Genomic DNA, 22275 nt, shown 5'->3' with positions numbered 1-22275 from the left:
TGCAGCCCAGTGCTCGCCTAAGTGTTTAAAAATCCTACCGAGTGGAGAGCAAACCTCCCACTCGGAGGCTTAGCTGCAGCCCAGTGCTCGCCTAAGTGTTTAAAAATCCTACCGAGTGGTGAGCCAGACTCCCACTCGGAGGCTTAGCTGCAGCCCAGTGCTCGCCTAAGTGTTTAAAAATCCTACCGAGTGGTGAGCCAGACTCCCACTCAGAGGCTTAGCTGCAGCCCAGTGCTCGCCTAAGTGTTTAAAAATCCTACCGAGTGGAGAGCAAACCTCCCACTCGGAGGCTTAGCTGCAGCCCAGTGCTCGCCTAAGTATTTCAAAATCCTACCGAGTGGTGAGCAGACCTCCCACTCGGGGGGCTTAGCTGCAGTCCAGTACTCGCCTATGTTTGAAAAAATCCTACCGAGTGCAGAGCAGACCTCCCACTCGGGGGCTTAGCTGCAGTCCAGTACTCGCCTAAGTTTGAAAAAAATCTACCGAGTGGAGAGCAGACCTCCCACTCGGGGGCTTAGTTGTAGTCCAGTACTCGCCTAAGTTTTTAAAATCCTGCCGAGTGGAGAGCAGACCTTCCACTCGGAGGCTTATCTGCAGCCCAGTGCTCGCCTAAGTACGGAACACATCCCAATCCACAAGGACGACGAGGTGCAAATCGACTGCTACCTTCTCCTTCAGAGTTGCACCACAAATACAAAGTTATTTCGAGTGAAGAACAAGTTCCACTCGACAGATAATTCATGAAGATATTCAACGATAAATCAAGTTAAGATAAGATCCAAAGGTTCTAGACCGCAGATCAAAGTACTCGAGCCTCCAGCTCGACAGAGTTTAACGGTTACAAAATCCACTCGGCATTCCGAGGCAAATTTAAAGTGAAGCATAAAAGTTTTTATTCCTCATGTGAAGGACTGGAAGGGGCGACGAACTCATCCAAGTCGATCCCGTCTGCAATGCGAGTGGCAGCAGCAATGAAAGTCTCCATGAAGTCTTGAAAGTTGTGCTTCCTGGTATTGGCAACTTGGATGGCGGCCAACTTTTCTTCTCGCGCCTCCTTGCAGTGGACGGGGACCAGAGACAGAGCGACATCAGCGCCACATCTAGCAGAAGATTTCTTCCATTCCGCCACTCAACCTGGAACTTCATTCAGTCGAGTCATCAGGGACTCGAGGTCATTCTGAAGTGTCATCCTAGGCCAGAGCGACGTGTCGATCCGTGACATCGCAACCTTCAACCAAGCAAGATAGTCAACAACGCCGGCAACACGAGATTCCAGTCGGAGCACATTCATAGCAGCCTCATCCTTCACTGGAGGATTGATGGGGTCCAAGTCTGTCTCCACTCGACTGGTCTCCTCTTCGAAGTTCTGGCAGAATTCTGTAAACACAATTCAAGGATAAGTCAGTGGCTCTACGCAGATTTGGTAACTGCAAGTCAGTCGGGCCGGAGTAATTACCCTCGAGCATGACGAACAGCTTCTTGGCGAGTCCACCGAGATAAGCCTCCAGATCGTTCCTCTTCCCCGCCAGTTCACTTGCCTTGTCATTCAGAGCTATATTGCCATTCTTCAGACAGCTGACCTCTCGATTAGCCGCGTCGAGAGCAGTTTTCAGCCTGGAGTTTTCCTTTTCAAGAGTACCGACTGAAGCCAGTTTTTCTTCAGCAAGCTTCGTTTTGTTCAGGGCCTCCTTCTGCGCTTCGGCAAGGTCTTGATCCTTCTTCTTCAGAGCCTCCTCCATTTTGTCTGCGAAACAGCAAGTGAGATCAACATCGAGGACAGCCAGAAAGAAAGGACAGTCGACAAAAGCTCACCAGCCATACCTTTTGCTTCGTCCCTCGCCTTCTGCAAGTTCTCCTGAGCAAGCTTCAAGTCAAGGTTCAGCTGGATCTGTTTGTTCTCCAACTCAGTGTAGCGAGCCACAAGTTCGCAGGATTTCTGCAAAAAATCAGTCGACAGACATCCAAGATAAGTTGCTTCCGAGTAACCAAGAGACAATGATGGTGTTTCTAAGACTACAGCCGAATCAAAAACATTCGACAGTAGTCTCGGGGACTACACCTAGTGGGTGCACTCAGCGTGCCCCCACTGGTTCGACCAAAAAAATCGACTGCCCGCAGCCGACCGTGTACAGTTCCATTCGACATGGCCTGACCAGACCGAGTGAAGAAGTTCAGCTAAAGCAACACAATATAAAGACTACAGTCGACTGCCAGCAGTCCACCGTAGTCTCGGGGACTACACCCAGCGGGTGCACTTAGCGTGCCCCCACTCATCAAAAAGATTAATAGACACACCCAGTGGGCGTACAGATATAAAGATCTTCGGAAAAGAGATTCTTCAGATAGCATATCCTAACAGAACAAGCGGTGAATCGACCGACCTGGACATTGCTCTGAAGAGCTGAGCTCGCGTCATAAGATGCTTGGCTGGCTTCCCGAACCACCTTCACTTGCTCCATCATGATCCCCGCCTGGCGTATAGCCTCTTTAGCGGCACCCACTTGGTCCTCAGGGACGTGGTGTGTGGCAAAAAGCGAAGGCGGATTTGTAGTCGACGTCGAAGGCCGGACACTCGTCAGAGGTTCAGCGAAGGTCACAGAAACCCGAGTGGTATCACCACCCTCCCGGACTGCGGCCTCAGGCGCCGGAGTAGTTTGTGGGGTCTTGCCAGCCGGCGCCCTCCTGTTCCTTCGCGCCCTCAGCGGCACTTCGTCGTCATCATCAGGGAGGTCAATGACATGAGGAGGAGCTACAAGAAAAATCCAATCGACCGGAATTATAAGAAATCGCCAGTCGACTAAAAGCTGAGCATCAGTAATCGTACCGGGGTTGGAGGTAACAGCGTCTTCCATCTCTTGATCATCGTCCTTGGCGGAGATCTCCGAGGTGGCAGCACTGCAAATTTCGAAAGTCAGTCAGCTTATTCAATGAGTCAACCAAGAGTCCGTCACGTTCGACAAAGGAAAACAAATTCTACTATTACCCAGAAATGGTGGGGACAATCATCTTCATCTTGGGCAGAGCCTTGGGCGGCTTGGATGGCGTCGCGCGTGGGTGCTTGGGAGCTTTTTCTGTCGGCGCTGGAGATGAGGTCCGAGGGCGCTTCGACGACTGCCCAACAGGGACAGTCGCCTTACCACGTTCCCGCGCAGGGTCGTGTGTAAGCTTGGATCGCCATTCTGAGCGGGGAGGTTCGACTTCTTCCTCCTCCTCTTCATTGGAGTCATCGTCGTCATCCCCCTCTCGTTCGCCGTCAGATTCCCACTCTTCTCCCTCGTCTCCACTTTCGCCTCCGCTCGCCTCTCCTTCCTCGGCCTGCTCCTGTGCTCCATTGGGTGTCGAGTACATCTCAGTAGTGGCCTAGAGGACAACAAACGAGACAAAAGTCAATCGACTGATCCAAAAAGAACAAATAAAGAAAGCAAGATCACAGTCGGAAACGCAAGGTCAGACCTTGTCCACTTCGTATGTTTGTTCGAGTGGAGGAATCCTCCTGGCCCCTCGGGGGTTATCCTTGTTCCCTGTGATACTCGACAGCCACCCTTCCAACATCTCGTCGTGACCTCCTCTGGGTGAATCCGAGTGGTGTCTTCGAGACTCGAGTACAGCCACATCGGGTGGTCACGAGCCTGAAGCGGTTGGATGCGCCTCCGAAGGAAGACTTCCAACAAGTCCATGCCAGTCACACCCTCGCGGACAAGCTGAACCACTCGACCGACCAGCACCTTGACTTGCGCCTTTTCCTCCGGCGTCACTTTCAGAGAGGCAAGTTTTTGTGCTCGATTCAGAGAAAAAGGGGGAAGCCCAGTCGACTGTCCTGGGGTCACCTGGTCTTTAAAGTAAAACCAAGTCGATTGCCACCCACGGACTGACTCGGGAAAAGTGATAGACGGAAAGGAACTTTTTCCCCTCATCTGGATCGCCAGGCCCCCGCACAGCTGGATCACCTGCGTCCCTTCGTCACTCGACTTGGCCTTCTTGACCGACTGAGAGCGGCAAGTGAAGATGTGCTTGAAGAGTCCCCAATGGGGGCGGCAACCCAAGAAGTTTTCACACAAGGAAACGAAAGCAGCAAGATACACAATAGAATTGGGAGTAAAGTGATGGAGCTGCGCTCCGAAGAAGTTCAAGAAGCTCCGGAAAAAAGGATGAGGAGGCAGAGAGAATCCACGATCGATATGGGTGGCGAGGAGGATGCACTCACCATCAAGAGGCTGGGGTTCGACTTCTTTCCCCGGGAGGCGCGCAGATTCATGGGGAATGAATCCCCCCTTGACCAGATCACCGAGATCATCCTGCCGAATCACCGACGGCATCCAGTCGCCCTGGATCCAATCCTTGGGCAGAGCAGCCTCGAGGAAGATCCGCCCCGAGCGGACTTCTTCCCCTTCCCCTGCACCGCCGCCTTCTTCGCACGCTCCAGAGCCGACGTCCGCTCCTTCACCATCATCGCCAGCGAAGCTCGAACAGACCTACGGCACCAAGGTGGGAGCGGAGGTGGCGGAGGATCTTGTGAAGGAAGGAGGAAAAGTGAAGGCGCACTGTTCGGGGGTCCCGAGCCGGCAGCTTATAAGAGGTCGCTTCCGAGTGGCTGACTGGTAGGCCCAGGCAATCCCGTCAAATCCCGCAACAGGCACGTGCGCGGTACGTGGCGAAAAAGGTGGCGCAGGGATCGAGGAGCTTCCGTCCTATCCCATCCGATTACTGCGGCCGCCCCCGTCCCGCGCGCTTCCCGAAATTCGAATCCCGCAAAATCCGCGGGCCGCAGAACAACTCGTCAAACAGAAGATCCCTTTCACACCGTCACTCGGAACTTCACAAGTAAAGAAATTCACTCGACAAGAGGCCAAGAATGGATCAAGGCGACTGAAAGAAGTTGACGACGTCATCTGTGACAATTGATCCAAAACAAGACGTTCATATAACATGAAGAACCAGTCGGAAAGATCCCCAACTCCTTCCCCACTCGAACCTCGATCCATTCAGGGGCTAATGATGAAGCTATGTACCTAGGATAGGGGCATGGACCTGTCCTAAGTACCCTACCCAAGGACATCCCTAGAAGAAGTCACCTTTCAATCGACTTGGAGGTATCCCACTCGACAGATTCAAGACACTCGACCACGAAGCAATCACTCGACCAAAGTCCAACCACTCGACTGCCAGGAGATCTAAAGTCACCCTGCACGCAAACGGTCGGTCATTAAGTAGCTTTTATCGTCATCATAGCACTTTATTAGGGGCGTTACCAGTAACCCCCAGTCTTAATGTACTTTAAACCTTGCATTACTGAGGGCTGGAGGGGTCTGGCGAACTCTATATAAGCCACCCCCTCCTCAGTATCAAGGGTTGGCACCCCTGTTATTCATACACACATAATTCAGTCGACCGCCTCCGGGCACCGAGACGTAGGGTTGTTACTTCCTCCGAGAAGGGCCTGAACTTGTAATCCTCGTGTGCTTACAACTCCTCTATAGCTAAGATCTATCCTCTCCATACATACCCCCCTACATCACTGTCAGAGTTAGAACCACGACATGGACCACAGGAGCACTCGCCGCAAAGGATCCTGAAGAATCTGCATGTGCTGACGAAGGCGAATCTGACGCCTCCTATACAGAAGATCCCGTAGCTGTTGGTGTAGCCGCTGGTGTGGCCGCCTCCGCTGAGGCCACACGGGTGCCAGCCTCCCGAGCCGGCACAGCGGATCGACCGCCCGACCGCGGTTGCAGGCGCACGTTGGGCGAGGGGGATCCGGTCGGGGATCCGGTCCCGCCTGCTGCTGAGGTGGCGGCGCGGGAGTGGCGCGCGCTGGGCGAGGGGGATCCGGCCCCGCGCCTGGCCCCGCCTGCTGCTGTACCAGCGCTGCAGCTGGTAGGGGCGCGATCCGAGGCTGATTTTGTCGCCTGATCCGAGGTCTGCACATGCACAGGAGTTGCGGGCGCCGCCGGATCAGCTTCGTCATCCGTGCCAGGTTCGTCTCCTTCCTCAGCATGAAATATAAGATCATCTTGGGCTATATTTTCGAAATTTTGATCATTTTGAGCACCATTTTCACCAGGAACCTGCACGGGCAACAGAGAACGACCAGTACCAGCAGGAATATCATCACTTTGATTAGTACAACTGTCGCCCCCATGATCAAAAGACCGAAGATGTGGAGGAAGAAGGAGGATTTCCTTGCGGAGAAGTGCACCGGCGTTGGGATGAAGGGAAGCAAAAGGAAACACGGACTCATCAAAGACAACATCTCTGGATATGTAGACCCTACCAGTAGGAACATCTAGACATTTAACCCCTTTATGCATGGGACTATAGCCTAAGAAGACACACTTTTTGGAGCGAAAAGCGAGTTTGCGTGTGTTATAGGGTCTAAGGTTGGGCCAACATGCACAACCGAAAACACGAAGGGATGTGTAGTTGGGTGTGACACCAAGGAGCCGTGTAATGGGTGTTTCAAATTTTATGACTTTACTTGGAAGCAAATTGATAAGGTATGTGGCAGTTAAGAACGCTTCATCCCAGAACTTGAGTGGCATGGATGCATTGGCTAGCAATGCTAGTCCCATATCAACTATGTGATGGTGCTTTCTTTCAGCAGATCCGTTTTGTTGGTGAGCATGAGGGCAAGAAACATGGTGTGAAATACCAAGTTTTTGGAAGAAAGAGTTCAATTTTTCATACTCACCACCCCAGTCACTTTGCATAGCAATGATCTTGGAGTTCAATTTGCGTTCAACAAGATTTTGGAAATTGATGAAGACTTGGAATACATCAGATCGTTTCTTTAACAAGTAAATCCAAGTAAATTTACTATAGTCATCAATAAAACTTACATAGTAAGAAAATCTCCCAACTGAGGTAGGGGCTGGCCCCCATACATCTGAAAATATAAGTTGTAGAGGAGCAGTAGACACACTAGTAGAGATAGGGTAAGGTAATTGATGACTTTTTGCTTGTTGACATGGATCACACACTGACTCAACACTATTCTCATAAGAGAGTTTATTTTTGCTAAGAACATATTTAACTATGACCGAAGATGGATGACCTAATCGACTATGCCACCTTGATGATGATGGCTTGGTGACAATATTTGCTTGTTTATTGGACCATGAAGATGATGGTGATGATATGAGTGGATAGAGGCCTCCCACGCACCGTCCTCTAAGAATAATTCTCCTTGTTCTCAAGTCCTTGACCAAGAAAAAGTAAGGATAAAACTCTATAAGAATATTGTTATCAAGGGTGAATCGATGAACAGAAACAAGATTTTTTGAAGTTTGAGGGACATGCAAGACATCTTTAAGGTGCAAATTTTTCATGGGGTTTTTAACAATTGAACTACCAATGTGAGTGATATTCATACCAGAACCGCTTGCCATGCGAATTTGGTCGCCTCCGTTGTATTTCTCCCGCATTGTTAACTTGTCAAGTTCACCTGTGATGTGATTTGTTGCTGCACTGTCGGCGTACCAATTGGTGTCCACGCCGTAGGAGACAGCATGTGCCTCCTTTTCCTCTTGATCACTCTCTTCATAGCGCCACCAGCAGACACATGCACCTCCTGGATGATGTTTGAGGCATATCTGGCACTCAGGATAGTCATGCTGCTGCTCGCGTACCTGCTGTTGCTGTTGCTGTCGAGGGCGTCCTCTGAATCCGCCTCCTCTGTTTGCAGGAGAGGGCTGGCGATCACCACGGTCACCGCGGCCGCGCCCTCTTCCTCCTCGCCGGCGGGGTCTGCCACGGGACTAGCCGCGGCCTCTATAGACGGCGTTGGCAGATGAATGAAACCCGCCTGATGACGAGTCTCCCAACATCTCCATCCTCTGATCAAAGGCGGAGATCTGAGCAAAGAGGTCGTCGGCGGTAATTGTGTTCTTGACAGCGCCGATCGCCGCCACCACGGAGTCGGAGTCGCGGTCGAGTCCTGCCAGGATGTAGTCCACCATCTCTGAATCAGAGACAGGACGACCAGCAGCAGCTAGTTCATCCCCAAGGCTCTTCATCTTCGCCATATACGCCGAGCTCGACATTGTGCCCTTCTTGGTGTTGGTGATCGCGATCCTTAGATTGGTGATCCGGGACTGTGATTGCGAGGCGGAGAGATTGTTCACCGTCGTCCAGAGCTCATAGGTGGAGTCCTTCCCGACGACTTGCGCAAGAATTTCTGGAGACATGGAGTTAAGAAGATATGAGAGGACCTGCTGATCTTTGGCGATCCAGGGCCTGTACAGAGGGTTCGGCTCTAGGGCCGTCGTCTTGTCCGCCTTCGTGACCTCCGCAGTCTTGGGCGGAGCGGCATCAGAATTGTCCAAGAGCCCGGTTACCTGCGCACCTCACAGGGCCGGGAGCACCTGGGTCTTCCAGAGGATGAAATTTCCTCTTGCTAGCTTCTCTGATGGCGGCGAACCGAGGTTGAGGGCGACGCCTACTGAAGAAGCCATGGTGATGATAATATGCGGTTCTAGGGTTTTGGTTTGTGGCTAGATGTATGAGAAGAGGTGGCTCTGATTACCATGAAAGATAATAAGCGTTCCTACTCCCTCGAGGGGAGCCGCGTCTCGTATATATTGATGTGTGGCAGAAGCCTTGCCTTGGCGTACAAGAGATAAGAAGGAGTTTGAGTAGAACAATGAATAGGAAGGAGGTTAGGATTACAACGCAACGGATTACAGTAATATTCTCTAACACTCTCTCCACACGACCATGTTCTTTCTCAGCCAGAGCTCCTGAGATTCAACCTTGCTGACGAAATTTCCTCCCGTTTACACTAACCGACCACTGCAAGTGTCTGGCTACAGTCTAAGTGGCTACGACGCCGAGGATCCTCTTTCATTGTGTTGACAAAAGCTTGACTAATTCGACCGATCTTGCCTAAGCCACTACATACAGATCCCAGGGAGCTAGCGTGCGTTTGTGGTGGTACGAGTCAATAAAACTGGTGCTTGCAACGTACGCAGCCCATGGATGCATGATGGATTGGAGCCGAGTCACCCGACACGGGGTGGTGATGAGAGGTGACGGATTGTCAGCGCACGGCGGAGGGAGGCCCCATCGCCCGTGCATTGCATTGCATGCCATGGTCCGGCCGGCCGGCCGGCAGGCTGCTCCTGTAGCGGCAGCTGCTGCTCGTCGTAGGCGCAGGCCGGCGTGAGAAGGAAGCATCCTCCTGTGGAGTTGAGGTGCGCTGTGTTGAACCCAATCCATCCCCCACATTGCCCTCAGCAGCTGCTACCCTACACCTCTCCCCTCCTAAGCCGTCTTTGTGCGGCCGTCCTACGTGCACCGCCATGAGTGACATAAGTCGGGTCCTAGGGGAGCACATCCTATCATAAGGATGCCCACTATCGAAGGAAACATCCCGTGGATGGGTCATGCCATGAGTTAAGTCCTAGCTATAGGCCGAGGCCGGCTACCATCTTCTGCCTAGCTTAACTGCATCCTAGGACATAAACTTACAAAGCAGCCCCTTCAACAAGGAAGTGCGCACTCAAGGCCACAACATCGGAAAAAAAAAAAACAAATGCAATGTCTTCACCAAGAGGTGGACGCAGGTGTGTCGTTGCCGGGTCTGACAGCCCTCCTGATTGGGCAGGATTGAGAAGAAGGGATCATCATCTCCAAAACAGTAGGATGGGGTAGGGACGAGACGATAGGGCTTTTCTTGATTTGCAGTACATGGAGATCATTAGATGCTACTAATAACATGCAGCAATCAACTCAAGCCCATCTCTCTGGAGCCCCCACACGGCCGGACGGACGGACACCGTACCCGTACCTCCCGGCGACGGCATGTGCAGTGCAGCCCCCCGGCCGGAGACCCGGACGCGTCGCGCCAACAGCTCGGTGAATACTCTCTCCGTTCTTAAATATAGATCTTTTTATAGATCTTACTATGGACTACATATAGAGCAAAATGAATGAATCTATACTTTAAAATATATCTATATACATCCGTATGTAGTTTGTAGTGGAATCTCTAAAAAGACTTAGATTTAGGAACGAAGGGAGTACATGTAAAAGATAGCGCAAGGCCAACCTTTCCATGCACGTTAGAACTCTGGTTGCGCTCACATCTACGTTGCCCATAATTTAGGTGGGACGAGGTCAGGCATGTTGCCAGGCCTGCATGTGTGACAACATGGGCGCATGCCTGTCCCGTCGGGTTCCAACCAACTTCGAAATACTCCGTCCGTTCCTAAATACTCCCTCCGGTCCGAATTACTTGTCACAGATATGGATGTATCTAGATGTATTTTAGTTCTAGATACATCCATTTCTGCGACGAGTAATTTAAAACAGAGGGAGTATAACTTTGGAGAGATTCCACTATGAACTACATACGGAGCAGAATGAGTAAATCTACATTCTAATACATCTATATACATCTATATGTGGTCCGTAATGAAATCTTCACAAAAACTTGTATATGGAACAGAGTAGATAACATGATGGCATGCATTTTAATATAGAAAAAAAATGCCAAACAGACACCAATAGAGAGTATGAGATGAGCTCGTCAAAAGTCAATTACAAATTATTGGCAAACAAAAAGAATGATCACAGAAAGCAGGTATATGCCGCTTATAAGCACATCAGTACTCGATACTGTATTATCTAGGGCATGTGAAAAGGCCATAACCACAGCAATGGTTCCCGCTAACAAGAGAAGCGCATAAAGTAAGAAGCATATCCAGCGTCGTATGACAAGACAAACCTCATCAAGGCCCGCCGCATGTCGAAAAATTCCACAAAAAAACGCAACATGGAAACACCATTTCCTCTCCATAACTTTTGCTAAGTCCTAACATAGGCATGCCATTTGCAGGTTTCCCTTTTTCCAAGTCTCGTCTTGAATCACATGTTAGGCTGGTGTGACATGTGAGGTGGTTGTGCCTCCTTGGCTTGACTGTTGGCCACTCCTAGCCAAACACCGATGCCAACGAGAAGAATTCCCCATCCAGCCAGATCATACCAGAAGTCATTGTTCTTCTTCTTTTTCCTTGATTGCTGCAAACCACAATAAATTCTCATGTTAGGTACAGCAAGGAACAGAGTAGAGTATATGTGGCGTGTGGACATAATGTCAAAAATCAAGGCCAGATGTATGTCCAAGAAAATATACTCGAGGTCATATGGCAGAATAGGCATACATAGCATGTAGCACATCAATTAGAAGAAAAAAACAGGGCTATGTATTTTGTTAGAAATGCAAGGGGGAAAATACAGATATTACATCAAAAAATATTGAGTATCCACTGCCTGTTTAGTGAAACAATTTGTTTTCACACAGCCTCTTTACTAAAAGAATTGACAGCAATAGGATGGGTATAAGACAAATGTGCGAAGGGTTAAAATTACTGATATATTGATCCATCCACTGCCTGTTTACTGAAACAATATATCTTCACTCTTGTTAACACTACTGGATTGACTAGTACAATGAGAGAAGGATGTCTTAAGGATCCACATGTACGACAATTCAAATGCAGATTTCTGGGTACTCACAGGAAATGAGATGAACAGAACCAAAAAATATGTACAGTAAAAAGATATAGGGACTCCTTACATATGTCAAGGGCAGAAAATGTAATAAGCAAAAAAGTGGTAAGCAGAGCAATGTTAAACAAAATACCCTTGCATTTGAGGACGAGGGTGCTCCTTGTGAGGCTTGAGATGCGATTTGCCTATGGATCTCCATATGCAGTTCAGGTGCCTGAGGGTGATTGCACACAAATGTTACAGAAAGGCAATACAAAGTGATATGCAGGCATACTCAAATATGCTATGCTACGAATAAAAGGTTCAGGGTTAATTTAGATACAAAGAAACTACAGATACAGGGTAGTTAGGGGATTCAAATTCCCCCTATAGCTTAGAAGTTCTTGCATTGCTAGTGAGCCAATCTGAGTAAGACCTATTACAAGTTTTCTATCATAGGCATGGGGTGTTGTCAGCTTTTAAATTATGTTGACAGCATCAAATAAAACAAGGAACCTGGAGAAGATTCAAAAACTTGCATCAAAACAACTCGAATAGTTGAATGAAATGGTATAATGGTATAATAATAACTGAGCAAAGATATAGCCAAACATGATGATAGAACAAAGCATACCTTTGATGACAAATCCAATGACTTCCTGTACAACTCATTTGCTGGTTCCTACAAGAAACATGCACATATCTCAATCTCCAGCTGAATATGCTTAGAAACTTATTAACAGAAACCGTTTAGGCTTGTGTGCAAAACTGCGTGCATATGATCTCAGGCCCATGGATCAGCCTCCAGCATGGAACATGCAAACTACTCAAGCAGACTACACATACCACATCAACGGCCCTCTGGAAACAACCAGTTGCTTTTTCAAAGCATTCATTAGCCTGGACAGTTTCCGAAGTGAAGAATCCACGAGAGGTCAGGGCATTCCCCAAGCACCAGAGTGCATCAGCCTTGTTGGGATCAATTCTCAGTGCTTCATCCAGCTTAGACTCAGCATCTATAAGAAATAAAACTAGATTAGCCAAATACCCCACTTTTGACCCCAATCATAAACTCAAAAAACAGTAAGTCGCGCAGAAGCTATATAATTGTATGCAAACTCCAAAATATTAGTACCAATTATCACTCCGACTAAACAAACATGCATGTAATCCTACTTTAAGGATGAATTTGGAACACAGCGCTATGATAACAACATAAAGCAAGCAAATAGTACATGAAAACAATCAAACTGAAGTTATATAATTAATCTCTGCCAGATTATTTTGAAAGGTCATTTTGTTTGGCAGCATAGGCTCAGCCTGGTGTTACAATGCAATATAAATTTGAATCCAGTAACCTAATATCTGACATGTGGTGAATTCTTGAAATGAATCTAATGTGTGGGTCTCCGGCAAACCACCACAAAAAGTGTTCATAAATTGAAGTGTTGCTTCATTGAACACCACGGCAAAACACTTGGCACTGATAGTGGACTTGGCCACTGCCTAGCACCTATCTCACCTACTCACATGCTTAGCATGATTAAGAGCTAGGCGTTCTGCTGTCGCCTAGCAGACTTTTTTTACTACACGGGAAATACGACTCCAAAAAGAAACAGTAATGCTGTTCACACGCATAAATAACTTGGACCCCTAAATCTGCCTGTTATTCTAAATATACAAACACCGCCATTACCATCAATCTGATAAACGCACATAACAAATGCAACTACAGGCTCCATATAAATGTTAGAAAGAACACCACACATTCCATCATACAACAAATGCAATTGCAGGTTCCATACACACAATCAAGCAAGTTCCATACAAGCATTCATCTTAAAGAAGGTCAAACAAGTTGTTAACACACTCCAAACATCTAGTGCACATATGTTCACTAGCACTACTAAGGGCGCGCTTGGATTGGGTGTATTTGAATACACATATATTTAATTTACAGGTGTAAATTACGGAGCCAGTGGCGATTTCCAGCTGGAAGCGAAACGACAGACGGAGACGTGTATTGTTTAGAGGTGTGATTGCTAGCGAAACGACATTCCAAACATGGCCTAACTGTCTCAATGTCTGTTCTGTGGTTGGTAACATCGTACCAACAAACCCAATACTGCAGTGTTCAGCACACTATCCATAATGATCTCCTATTTTCTCACAAATCAGAGTAACCTATTTCTCAAGTATACCTAACTTCATGGTATAAATAAAAACTGGTGGCCATAAAACGCTCACTCAGGCACAAGTCTTGTGATTATATGCGAACTCCAAATTATCAGTGCCTATTACCACTCCAACTAGACAGGCATGCACGTAATCCTACTTACAGATGAATCCAGAACACAGCTCTATGATACAACAAAATAAAGCAAGCAAATAGTACATGAAAACAACCAAACTGAAGTTCCACAATCAGTCTGTGTCAGATTATTTTGGAAGGTCATTGTGCTTGGCAGCATAAATTCCATCATAAAACAAATGCAACTACATGTTCTGTACATGCTGGGAACAAAACCACACACAAATCAAGCATGCTACAAGCACTCATCTAACCATTAAAGGTAAAACAAGCTGTTAACACACTCCAAACGCCAAATGCAGATATGTTCAGTTGTTCACTAGCACTACCAACCATATTAATGTTTGTTCTGTGGTTGAGAATATTGTACCAACCAAATACTGCAGTGTTCAGCACAACACCATCCATAATGATCTCCTATTTTCTAACAAATCAGAGTAACTTATTTCTCAAGTATACCTTCGATACAACTAACTGGCACATGATATAAATAAAAAACTAGTGGACATAAAAGCACAACTACGTTGAACACAATAACCTTTATGGCAATGTTAGCAAACACAATGAAAGGCCGCGACCAAATTGTTAGGTAGGATCTATTCCAAGTTCCAACTTCTCTAGGAATAATCAGTCAAAGCCACTAAGTTCCGACACGGAGCAAATCTCGCGGCGTACCTTCGAGGCACTTGAGGCTCTCAGGGCCGTTCTGCATCTGCGACAGCTCCAGCAGCGCGCCGCCCCATCGCGTCAGGTTCTGCGGCGCACAAAACAAACATCAGATCAGATCAGACCAAATCAGGCGGGGCCGCCGCAGTCGCGTTCCCCTCGGAACGAACCGCCGGAGCGGAGCAGGAGGAGGAGGGGGAGGCGTTACGTCGGCGTCGAGCGGGTTCTCGTCGTAGGTGGACTTGGCGGTCTTGCAGGCGAGGTCGAAGAAGAAGAGCCTCTCCGGGTCGTTCATCGCTGCCATGTCCATGGCGACGGCGACGGCGACGGCGAGATCCGGTGCGGCGGCGAGGCGGGGCGGTGCCGGGGGCTTACCTAGGGTTTTAGGCCTCGCTTCGATTTGGGGGAGGCGTCGACGGAGGCGGGGGTGGGGAACTAGTAGTTGTTGTTGTAGGGGGAGGGGATCGCACCGCTTTTCTAGGAGGCTGCCAGGCGGGCCCTTCGAGCTTCGTCCCCACCTGCCAGCGAGACAGCGCGTCCACGGCGGGTCCCCGGCATGACTTGCGGGAGGAGATAGAAAAGCATGTCCCGCGGCCCGGCCCAGCTCGGCAGTTCGCAAGCTGGGCCCGTTTGAAGCCCACTGGGAATTTCGGCCCGTTGCCGTCCAGAGGAATTCCGTTTCTTTTTTTTTGCTGGAATTTTGGTGCATGTTTCAGAGGAGCTCAGCTGCCGGGCGGCGAACCACTTGGCAGCGTCCCCTGCCGTTCTGGCGCGAAACCTTCGGGCAGCTCGCTCGCGCCACCATTGTCGGGCCGAGGAAGCGACCGAGCAACGCGAGGTCACTGGTGGTCGTGGACGAGGGAGCCAAGAAGACCAGAGTAGAGCAGAGGCTTCCGACAGGGGAGAGAGAGGAGGCGGGAACCATGCAGGCGAGGCGGGAGATCCGGACGAAGCCGGAGCAGCGGGGGGAGGAGGATGCGGCGGCGGCGGAGACGCCTCTGAGCGCGCGGTGGAGCCCGGAGGCGGAGATCGGGATGCGGGTGGAGGACATCTGGGACAGCCTGGACCAGCCGCAGCTGAGCCGGAGCGACAAGCTCAACAGCTGCTTCGACGCCATCCTGGTCTCCTCCTTCCCGCAGACCTTCGGGTCGCAGCTGGTGGACATCCCCTCCGACGCCACGCTGGCCGAGGCCGTCGACATCCTCTCCCGGAACCGCATCAACGGCGCGCCCGTGCGCAACGTGGAGGCGCCCGAGGACGCCAGCTGGATCGACCGCTACATCGGCATCGTGGAGTTCGCCGGGATCGCCGTCTGGCTGCTGCACCAGTCGGAGACCTCGGCGGCCGCGCTGGGCGCCGACGAGATGGCCGCCAAGCTCGGCACGGTGACCCTCGACCCGGAGCTGAAGCCGGCGGCGCCGGCGTCGGAGGCGGAGGGCGCGGTGGCGGAGGCGTTCGGGTCGCTGCCGTCGTCGGAGCTGTTCCGGAAGACCAAGGTGAAGGACATCTCCGGGTCGTTCCGGTGGGCGCCGTTCCTGGCGCTGCAGAGCTCGGACACGTTCCTCACCATGCTGCTGCTGCTGTCCAAGTACCGGATGAAGAGCCTCCCCGTGGTGGACATCGGCGAGGGCACCATCAGCAACATGGTGACGCAGGCGGCGGTGGTGCACATGCTGGCCGAGTGCGTGGGGCTGAGCTGGTTCGAGGACTGGGGCACCAAGACGCTGGCCGAGCTGGGCCTCCCCCTCATGAAGACCAGCCGGCTCGTCAAGGTCTGCGAGGACGACCCGGCGCTCAAGGCGTTCCGGCAGATGAGGCGGCGCGGCGTCGGCGGCATCCCCGTGGTGGACGCCGCCGGCAAGCCCGTCGGCAGCATCATGATCAAGGACGTCAAGCACCTCCTCACGGCCTCCGAGTCAAACGGACACTACAGGTGCGTGATCGCATCAGATCATCATCAACCTAGCTTGTTCATGACGCTGACGGCCGGCGAACGCATGCATGCATGCAGGACGCTGACGGCGAGGGAGTTCATCGCGAGCGCGCGGCAGTGCTCGGGGGAGAAGCAGATGAGCATCATCACGTGCACCAGGGAGGACAACATGAAGGAGATCATCCTGAAGCTGGACGCGGAGAAGAGGCAGAGGATCTACGTGGTGGACGGGGAGGGCAACCTGGACGGCCTCATCACGCTCAGGGACATCATCGCCAAGCTCGTCTACGAGCCGCCGGGATACTTCGGGGACTTCTTCAACGGCGTCATCCCCATGCCGCAGAACAGCAGGGTCTGAAATTCTGAATCCTTCTTAGAGAAATTAAGCCTTCTGTTTGTTTCCTAGCCAAGATCAGGATATAATCTTTCTGCCATTTTCTCTAGGTAGTGATTCTCGGTGTTTTCTTCCTCTTCCAATTTTCACTCTCCTTAGTGCTCCGTTAAAGCTAGAACCTAGTTTCATTTGTTTCAGTTTTGTCAGTTCGGCATAGCCAGCTACCTAGCTCATCATAATGAAGAACAATGTGGCTCTGTTCATGTCAACGACCGGAATTTAGATATGGAACACAGTCTCCGTTATGTGGGATAATCTTAGAGGCTGTACGGATTACGCATTTGCTTGCGCAGAATCTGCTCAAGTCTGAAGCTACACACGCACTCTATTCTTAATACGGACGGTGATGTAAATTCACACCGCGGGAGTATCAGCCATCGGCTGCAGAGTAGACAAGGATACAAAGGTCTGTGGAATGTAACTCTAAACCACAAGATATGACATTGTGAATAGGCATCCAATACTTTGACAGCATACATTTCTGCATGTTATCTCCCAGGTTATGAGCTGTCCAAGATGGTAATAAAGGCGCAAATAAAAGACCCCAGACTTATCAAAATAGGCAATACGTATATAAGATAAGGAGCAGAACAACCATCCATGTGCAATACAGCACAATGACAATAGATGGAAGCAAACTGCATAAATCGAAAACCCACTCTATGAACTGAGAAGATTAAAACAGGGCACAGTGAAACTGCTACACTGCCTTTATGATAACGAGGTTCAAGAATTCACGAAACTGGATTCAAAGTCGGAAGTTGTAGTCTTTTTAGTTATCCGATAAGCTACTGTACTTACTTTTCTTTTATCATCAACATGTTACTATACTTCCTGCCCAGCAACCAACTAAACAGCAGGTGACGAAAATTGAAACAAGGGGAAAGCGAACATAACCGCTGTATAAATTGTACATAAGATGCCAACCACCGACCATCCAGCAATAGTCAATAATCAACAAAAGAAGGGTAAATTGTAATAATGACAGTTACACAGCTCACCGCACTGTCCTAAATCCCATGTGGAAGCGCCAATGTCAGCACTCCCCTTAAAAAGAGTCAAAGATGACACGCAAAGTATTCCGGCCAGGGTGCCTTGCGTTCACAATATTTCTGCTCCAGCAGTCAAAATTGATTTCTCCATCTTCGAACCCCACAAGCATGATGGTAGGGCAGGTTACTAGCACACTGCCTGAATCAATTTTGCCAGGGATTTGTAACCACCAACATTGATATGACATCCCTGAAGAGATAAAGGACCTGGTCATTAAGTTTGTTGATTACACTCAAGTAAATCACTAAATCCATGACTAAAGCATGACAAGCAACCCAGGTCATAATTTTTTTGGGGGGAATTTTCCTGCTTCATAAACATTACAAATTTGTTGATTTGCCAAAAACTCGTCTAGCAAGGAACAATATACCATTTGAAAACCAGTTCACTGCACTAGGGGAAATATGTCGCTTACAGGTAATCCAGATTACTGTTTCAAATATGCAGTAGTTAAGAGCATCTTCAAACCCTCACTTTCTCCCAGCTGGGCGGACAGCCTGGACAGTGCCCGGACAGGAGAGACAGTGAAAAAGCCTACCCAACCAGAGACCCCCCAAATCATCCCTATACGCCTGCGCTACCAGCACCCCTCAAATCCAGCCCATATTTGGGGAGGTTATGAGGGTGTCCAGGCAGTCCGCCATGTCCGGTTCAGTTTCCGGTTTGTACCGAAAAAATGTTTCACATATACGTGCTTTCGCCACTCACAACCATCCCTATTATAGCTGAGCTATCTTGCCTCTTCTCTTTACCCACGCGAGGTGGGATTAAATCAATTGGACTACTGTTGTCGTCTGATGCTAAAAGCTAAATGGTTCAAACAATAGAAGAAATATGTATGTTGGGCTTGGGGCTTGCATGCAGGCCCACGGGCATGGCATCCAGAGAACCTGGTTGCAGGCCGACTAGTATCCTAACTGGCTGCTGGATGCCAGGCCTACTTAGCATCCGCGAAGCCGCTCAAAAAAAACTAAGCGTCAGCAAAGTGCTAAAAATGTCCTGGCATCAACGACATGACCATGTGGGAGTCGTGGGTGTCTACGTTCCTAGGACTAGGAGGCTAGGAGCGCGATTCAATCCACTGGAATATAACACCCTGCCATACAGGTCGGTTTCTATCGGCTTAACCGATGTAACACCGAACCGACCTTATCTAATTTGTTAGTGAAAGTGAACACCGAATTTATCTGTACTAGGGATAAAAACCAACATTTCGGTCTTTTAGGTAACAGTTTTGGTTCGGTATTCAGTTCCTAAGTTTCTATGCCCACCCCTAGCTGCGTGCACTGGCACCGGACACTGTCCAGACGCTTTCGCAGATGTCTAGGGGCCCAAATTAGGCCAGTCCAGTTGGAGATGCTCTAAGAGCCTTATTCTTCAATTATTAAGAAATGTAGGAAAGAGTACAGTCCTACAACTTAAAGTTGCACCGAGAAGAATAACAAACCATGATCAGATGAGAAATCAAATTTTGTTACTCTATTAGATACAAACATGATAAGTTACTCACGAATTTATCATGAACATTGCTCGATAAACTACAAAATCAACGGAACAATGTACTTCCTCCATCCGGGTTTACTGGGGCCCGTCGTATTTGGTCAAACTTTGACCATCTAGACTAACAAAATATGATTTATATGCTGATTTTATTTGAAAGAGGATTCCAATGGTATGGTGTTTTGCGACATATAGTTTATATTTTATTAGTCAAATTTATAGTGAAAGTTTGAGCCTAAATACGAGGGGGGCCAATAAACCCGTGCGGAGGGAGTATATTTGTGATGCATTTTTACAAGCGCAGGATAATATAGGGGTGCAATCTCTGTAGTATCTCAGTAGTTAGGTAAACTTGACTAATTTTTAGCATACGTCATCCAAAATGCCCAATTGAATTGCAAGGTAGAAGGTACCATTATGATCTTGCAAATCTAATTATGCAGCTGCTAAAAAGAAAAACCTGACTGCACAGCCTTCTATAAACCGATATGAACAATCTATGAAAGCACAATCTGAAAGTTATAGCACTTTAGCCCTCACCTTCAAACATAGACAGTTTGATCAAGCATTCAATTTTTTCCCTTCAAAGAAATCTGAGACCTGGTTCTCCACATCCTCAGGGTTGTACTTTATATACTTTGCGAAATTCCTTCCCCCCTCCAGCTGCCCTCGGAACCTTCCAACAAACGAACGGTATGCTGGAAGGACCTTCTCCGAGATGGAAATCTTCAACTCTTCTCTTAACTGAGGATCCACAACCTTCCATGCTGTCTGTGTCCTGTATAACTCCTCGTAAGCCAAGTTGAAGCTCTTGAACCTTTCCTTCAGAGCAGCCTTGAGTGCACTCGATGAACCTGTTGTCTGTGGCAACCCATCGTCCCTCAGGCAAGCTAATACCCTGGTCCATGAGGATCGGAGGTACCCTGTGGAGTACCTCCTTATCTGACCACGGCGCTTACGGATCCAGTTATCCCCAAGCAAACTCTTAAGCTCTGAATCCTTGATCTTCTGCACAACATACCACAGATTGTTCATCAAAAATATGTTCTGCAGTGCCTCATCATCATACAGCTTCGCTTTATCCTCAATCTTGTCCAATAGATGTGTGATCAGTATGAGCAGACAGTGACCCAGTGGAGTCATATCCGCATTGTCACCCCCATTTTCCAGCTCAGTCTCGCAACCATCAAGAAGATGATTCAGCCAGCGGCTGTAGTCTGCAAGCAGTCGCACATAATTCATGACATAACGCGTAAGCGGGTGGATCTCGCCCCCTGGCAGTGATCTGCGAGAAGTCTCCCCACGTATCGCATTGGCAAACTCAGCGACCGTGCCACGCACCGCATCCCCTAGCCTGACCAGTATCCCCTCTGCCTCTTCCTTGATGAAATCCCTTGCATCGCCTGAGAACAAGGCCTCGAGCTCTGGCAGCAACTCAGCTAGCGCCTCGTACATACCAAGAATGCGGAACAGCTTCTCGGACGACCTCTTGCCAATCGCAATGGCATCACCGAAGTTGAGCAGCTGCAGGACACACCCCTTGGCCGCCTCAGTAAAGCACTCCTCCTCGGCATCTGCGTCGGCCGCAAGGATCTGGCCACAGATGCGGCGCTCCTCGGCGAGAAGGCCCTGGACGACGACCCTGAGAGCCTGGATCCACTTCTTCATCTTGCCATCGAGGACGCCCCACTCCACGCGCTGCACCTCCTCCAGGCTCATCTTGTCGACCCCAAGCACGGCGAGGCACTCCATGAGCGTGTCCCGGCGCACCTCGCTGTAGACCTGGCAGAGCTCCGGCCCATAGCCGGCGCGCAGCATGACGTCCGCGATGTCCTTGAGGGTGCTGACGGTGTCGGGGGAAATGAGGTAGGGCGAGATCTCGCCGTCGGAGGCGGAGCTCCATCTGGCCGCGGAAGCGGACTCGTCGCCCTCGTCGGCGTGGCTGGCGAAGGAGGGGCAGTCGAGGTCGACGGAGGAGGCGGAGTGGAAGGTGGGCACCGTGAGCGAGAGGCGGCGGAGGAGGGACGCGTGCAGGTCCTCGGCGGCGAGCGAGGCGGTCCCGCGGATGAGCAGCTGGCGGAACTCCTCCTCGAGGCGCGCCATGGCGACCTGCAGCGCCGCCTCGACGCGCGGGCCGGCCTCGCCCATGAGGCAGGCGGCGGCGGCGAGGTACTCCTCGGCGTCCTCGGGCGACTCGAAGACCAGCCGGTCGCCGGCCGCGGGGGAGTCCCACTGCTCCACCAGCCGCAGCGCGTCCTCCACCGCCGCGTCCCTCTCGTCCTCCAGGTCGTCGTCGTCGCCGAAGCCGTCGCCGCCGCCGGGGCCGGGAAGCCCCTCCCGCGCGTAATCCCCCTCCGGGAGGGGCTCGGAGCCGGCCGCGGCGTCGGGGGCGCCGGCGGCCGGGAAGAGGTCGGACATGAGGGAGAAGCGGTTGTCGAAGCCGGAGAGGATGCGGATCATGTCGTCCGCGGCGTTCTTGGAGTTGGCGAGCGACTTGACGATCTGCTGCGCCGCCGCGATCACCTTCTCCTGCCCGTCGGGCGGCGCCGCCGCCATCCCGTCCCCCGCGCCGCGCCGCGCCGCCTGAGCTTCTGGATCGGAAGAGGGCGGTGTGAAAGGGGGCAGCGGAGTCGCGGCGGAGGAAGGGGAGAGGAGGCGGAAGGGGGGAGGCGAGTCGCTGGTCTGCTGAGCTGGCCTTGGTTTGGGTTTGGGTTTGAGCAAGTCGTCGGGTGGTTTAGATGTCTGTCTGGGCTAAAAAAAGGTTGGACTGATGATAATCTTCCTGCTTTGGTCACTGGCTTTGTCGTACGGACCGGACCGGGATCAGATTCGTTCCGGCGACCATACACTTTAGCTTTGAACATACGCAAACACAACCCGTCTGTGAGCGCCTTTGCGCACTCCGGTTAGAGCAACTCTAACACGCCGATC

General features: G+C 50.4%; 3 protein-coding genes across 4 annotated transcripts; 1 reads left to right on the top strand and 2 right to left on the bottom strand.

Annotated features, from left to right (window-relative positions):
* Positions 1 to 10494: 10494 nt before the first annotated feature.
* On the bottom strand, positions 10495 to 14895 carry LOC119270110 (probable mitochondrial import receptor subunit TOM20). The gene is made up of 6 exons (XM_037552081.1): positions 14673 to 14895; positions 14474 to 14552; positions 12334 to 12503; positions 12122 to 12169; positions 11642 to 11722; positions 10495 to 11016 (listed from the first exon to the last, which is right to left on the bottom strand). The coding sequence occupies exons 1-6, from the start codon at positions 14772 to 14774 to the stop codon at positions 10864 to 10866; spliced, it is 633 nt and encodes a 210-aa protein (XP_037407978.1). The 5' UTR covers positions 14775 to 14895; the 3' UTR covers positions 10495 to 10863.
* Positions 14896 to 15231: 336 nt separating this feature from the next.
* On the top strand, positions 15232 to 17174 carry LOC119272716 (SNF1-related protein kinase regulatory subunit gamma-1-like). The gene is made up of 2 exons (XM_037554137.1): positions 15232 to 16397; positions 16476 to 17174. Exons 1-2 carry the CDS (start codon positions 15388 to 15390, stop codon positions 16753 to 16755), a joined length of 1290 nt encoding a protein of 429 aa, XP_037410034.1. The 5' UTR covers positions 15232 to 15387; the 3' UTR covers positions 16756 to 17174.
* Positions 17175 to 17661: 487 nt separating this feature from the next.
* Positions 17662 to 22073, bottom strand: LOC119270109 (exocyst complex component EXO70B1-like). 2 transcript variants are annotated; one of them, XM_037552080.1, is made up of 2 exons: positions 19885 to 22073; positions 17662 to 18050 (listed from the first exon to the last, which is right to left on the bottom strand). In XM_037552080.1, the coding sequence occupies exon 1, from the start codon at positions 21898 to 21900 to the stop codon at positions 19906 to 19908; it is 1995 nt and encodes a 664-aa protein (XP_037407977.1). In that variant the 5' UTR covers positions 21901 to 22073; the 3' UTR covers positions 17662 to 18050; positions 19885 to 19905. The 2 variants fall into 2 exon arrangements, with proteins under 2 accessions (XP_037407977.1, XP_037407976.1); XM_037552079.1 differs by having other exon boundaries at positions 17662 to 18033; positions 19885 to 22072.
* Positions 22074 to 22275: the final 202 nt, after the last annotated feature.

This window comes from Triticum dicoccoides, chromosome 3A, assembly GCF_002162155.2.
Source record: "Triticum dicoccoides isolate Atlit2015 ecotype Zavitan chromosome 3A, WEW_v2.0, whole genome shotgun sequence".
In the NCBI taxonomy this organism is placed as follows: Eukaryota; Viridiplantae; Streptophyta; class Magnoliopsida; order Poales; family Poaceae; genus Triticum; species Triticum dicoccoides.
Note: the sequence above shows the minus strand (reverse complement) of the source record. Positions and strands in the feature narration are given on the sequence as shown.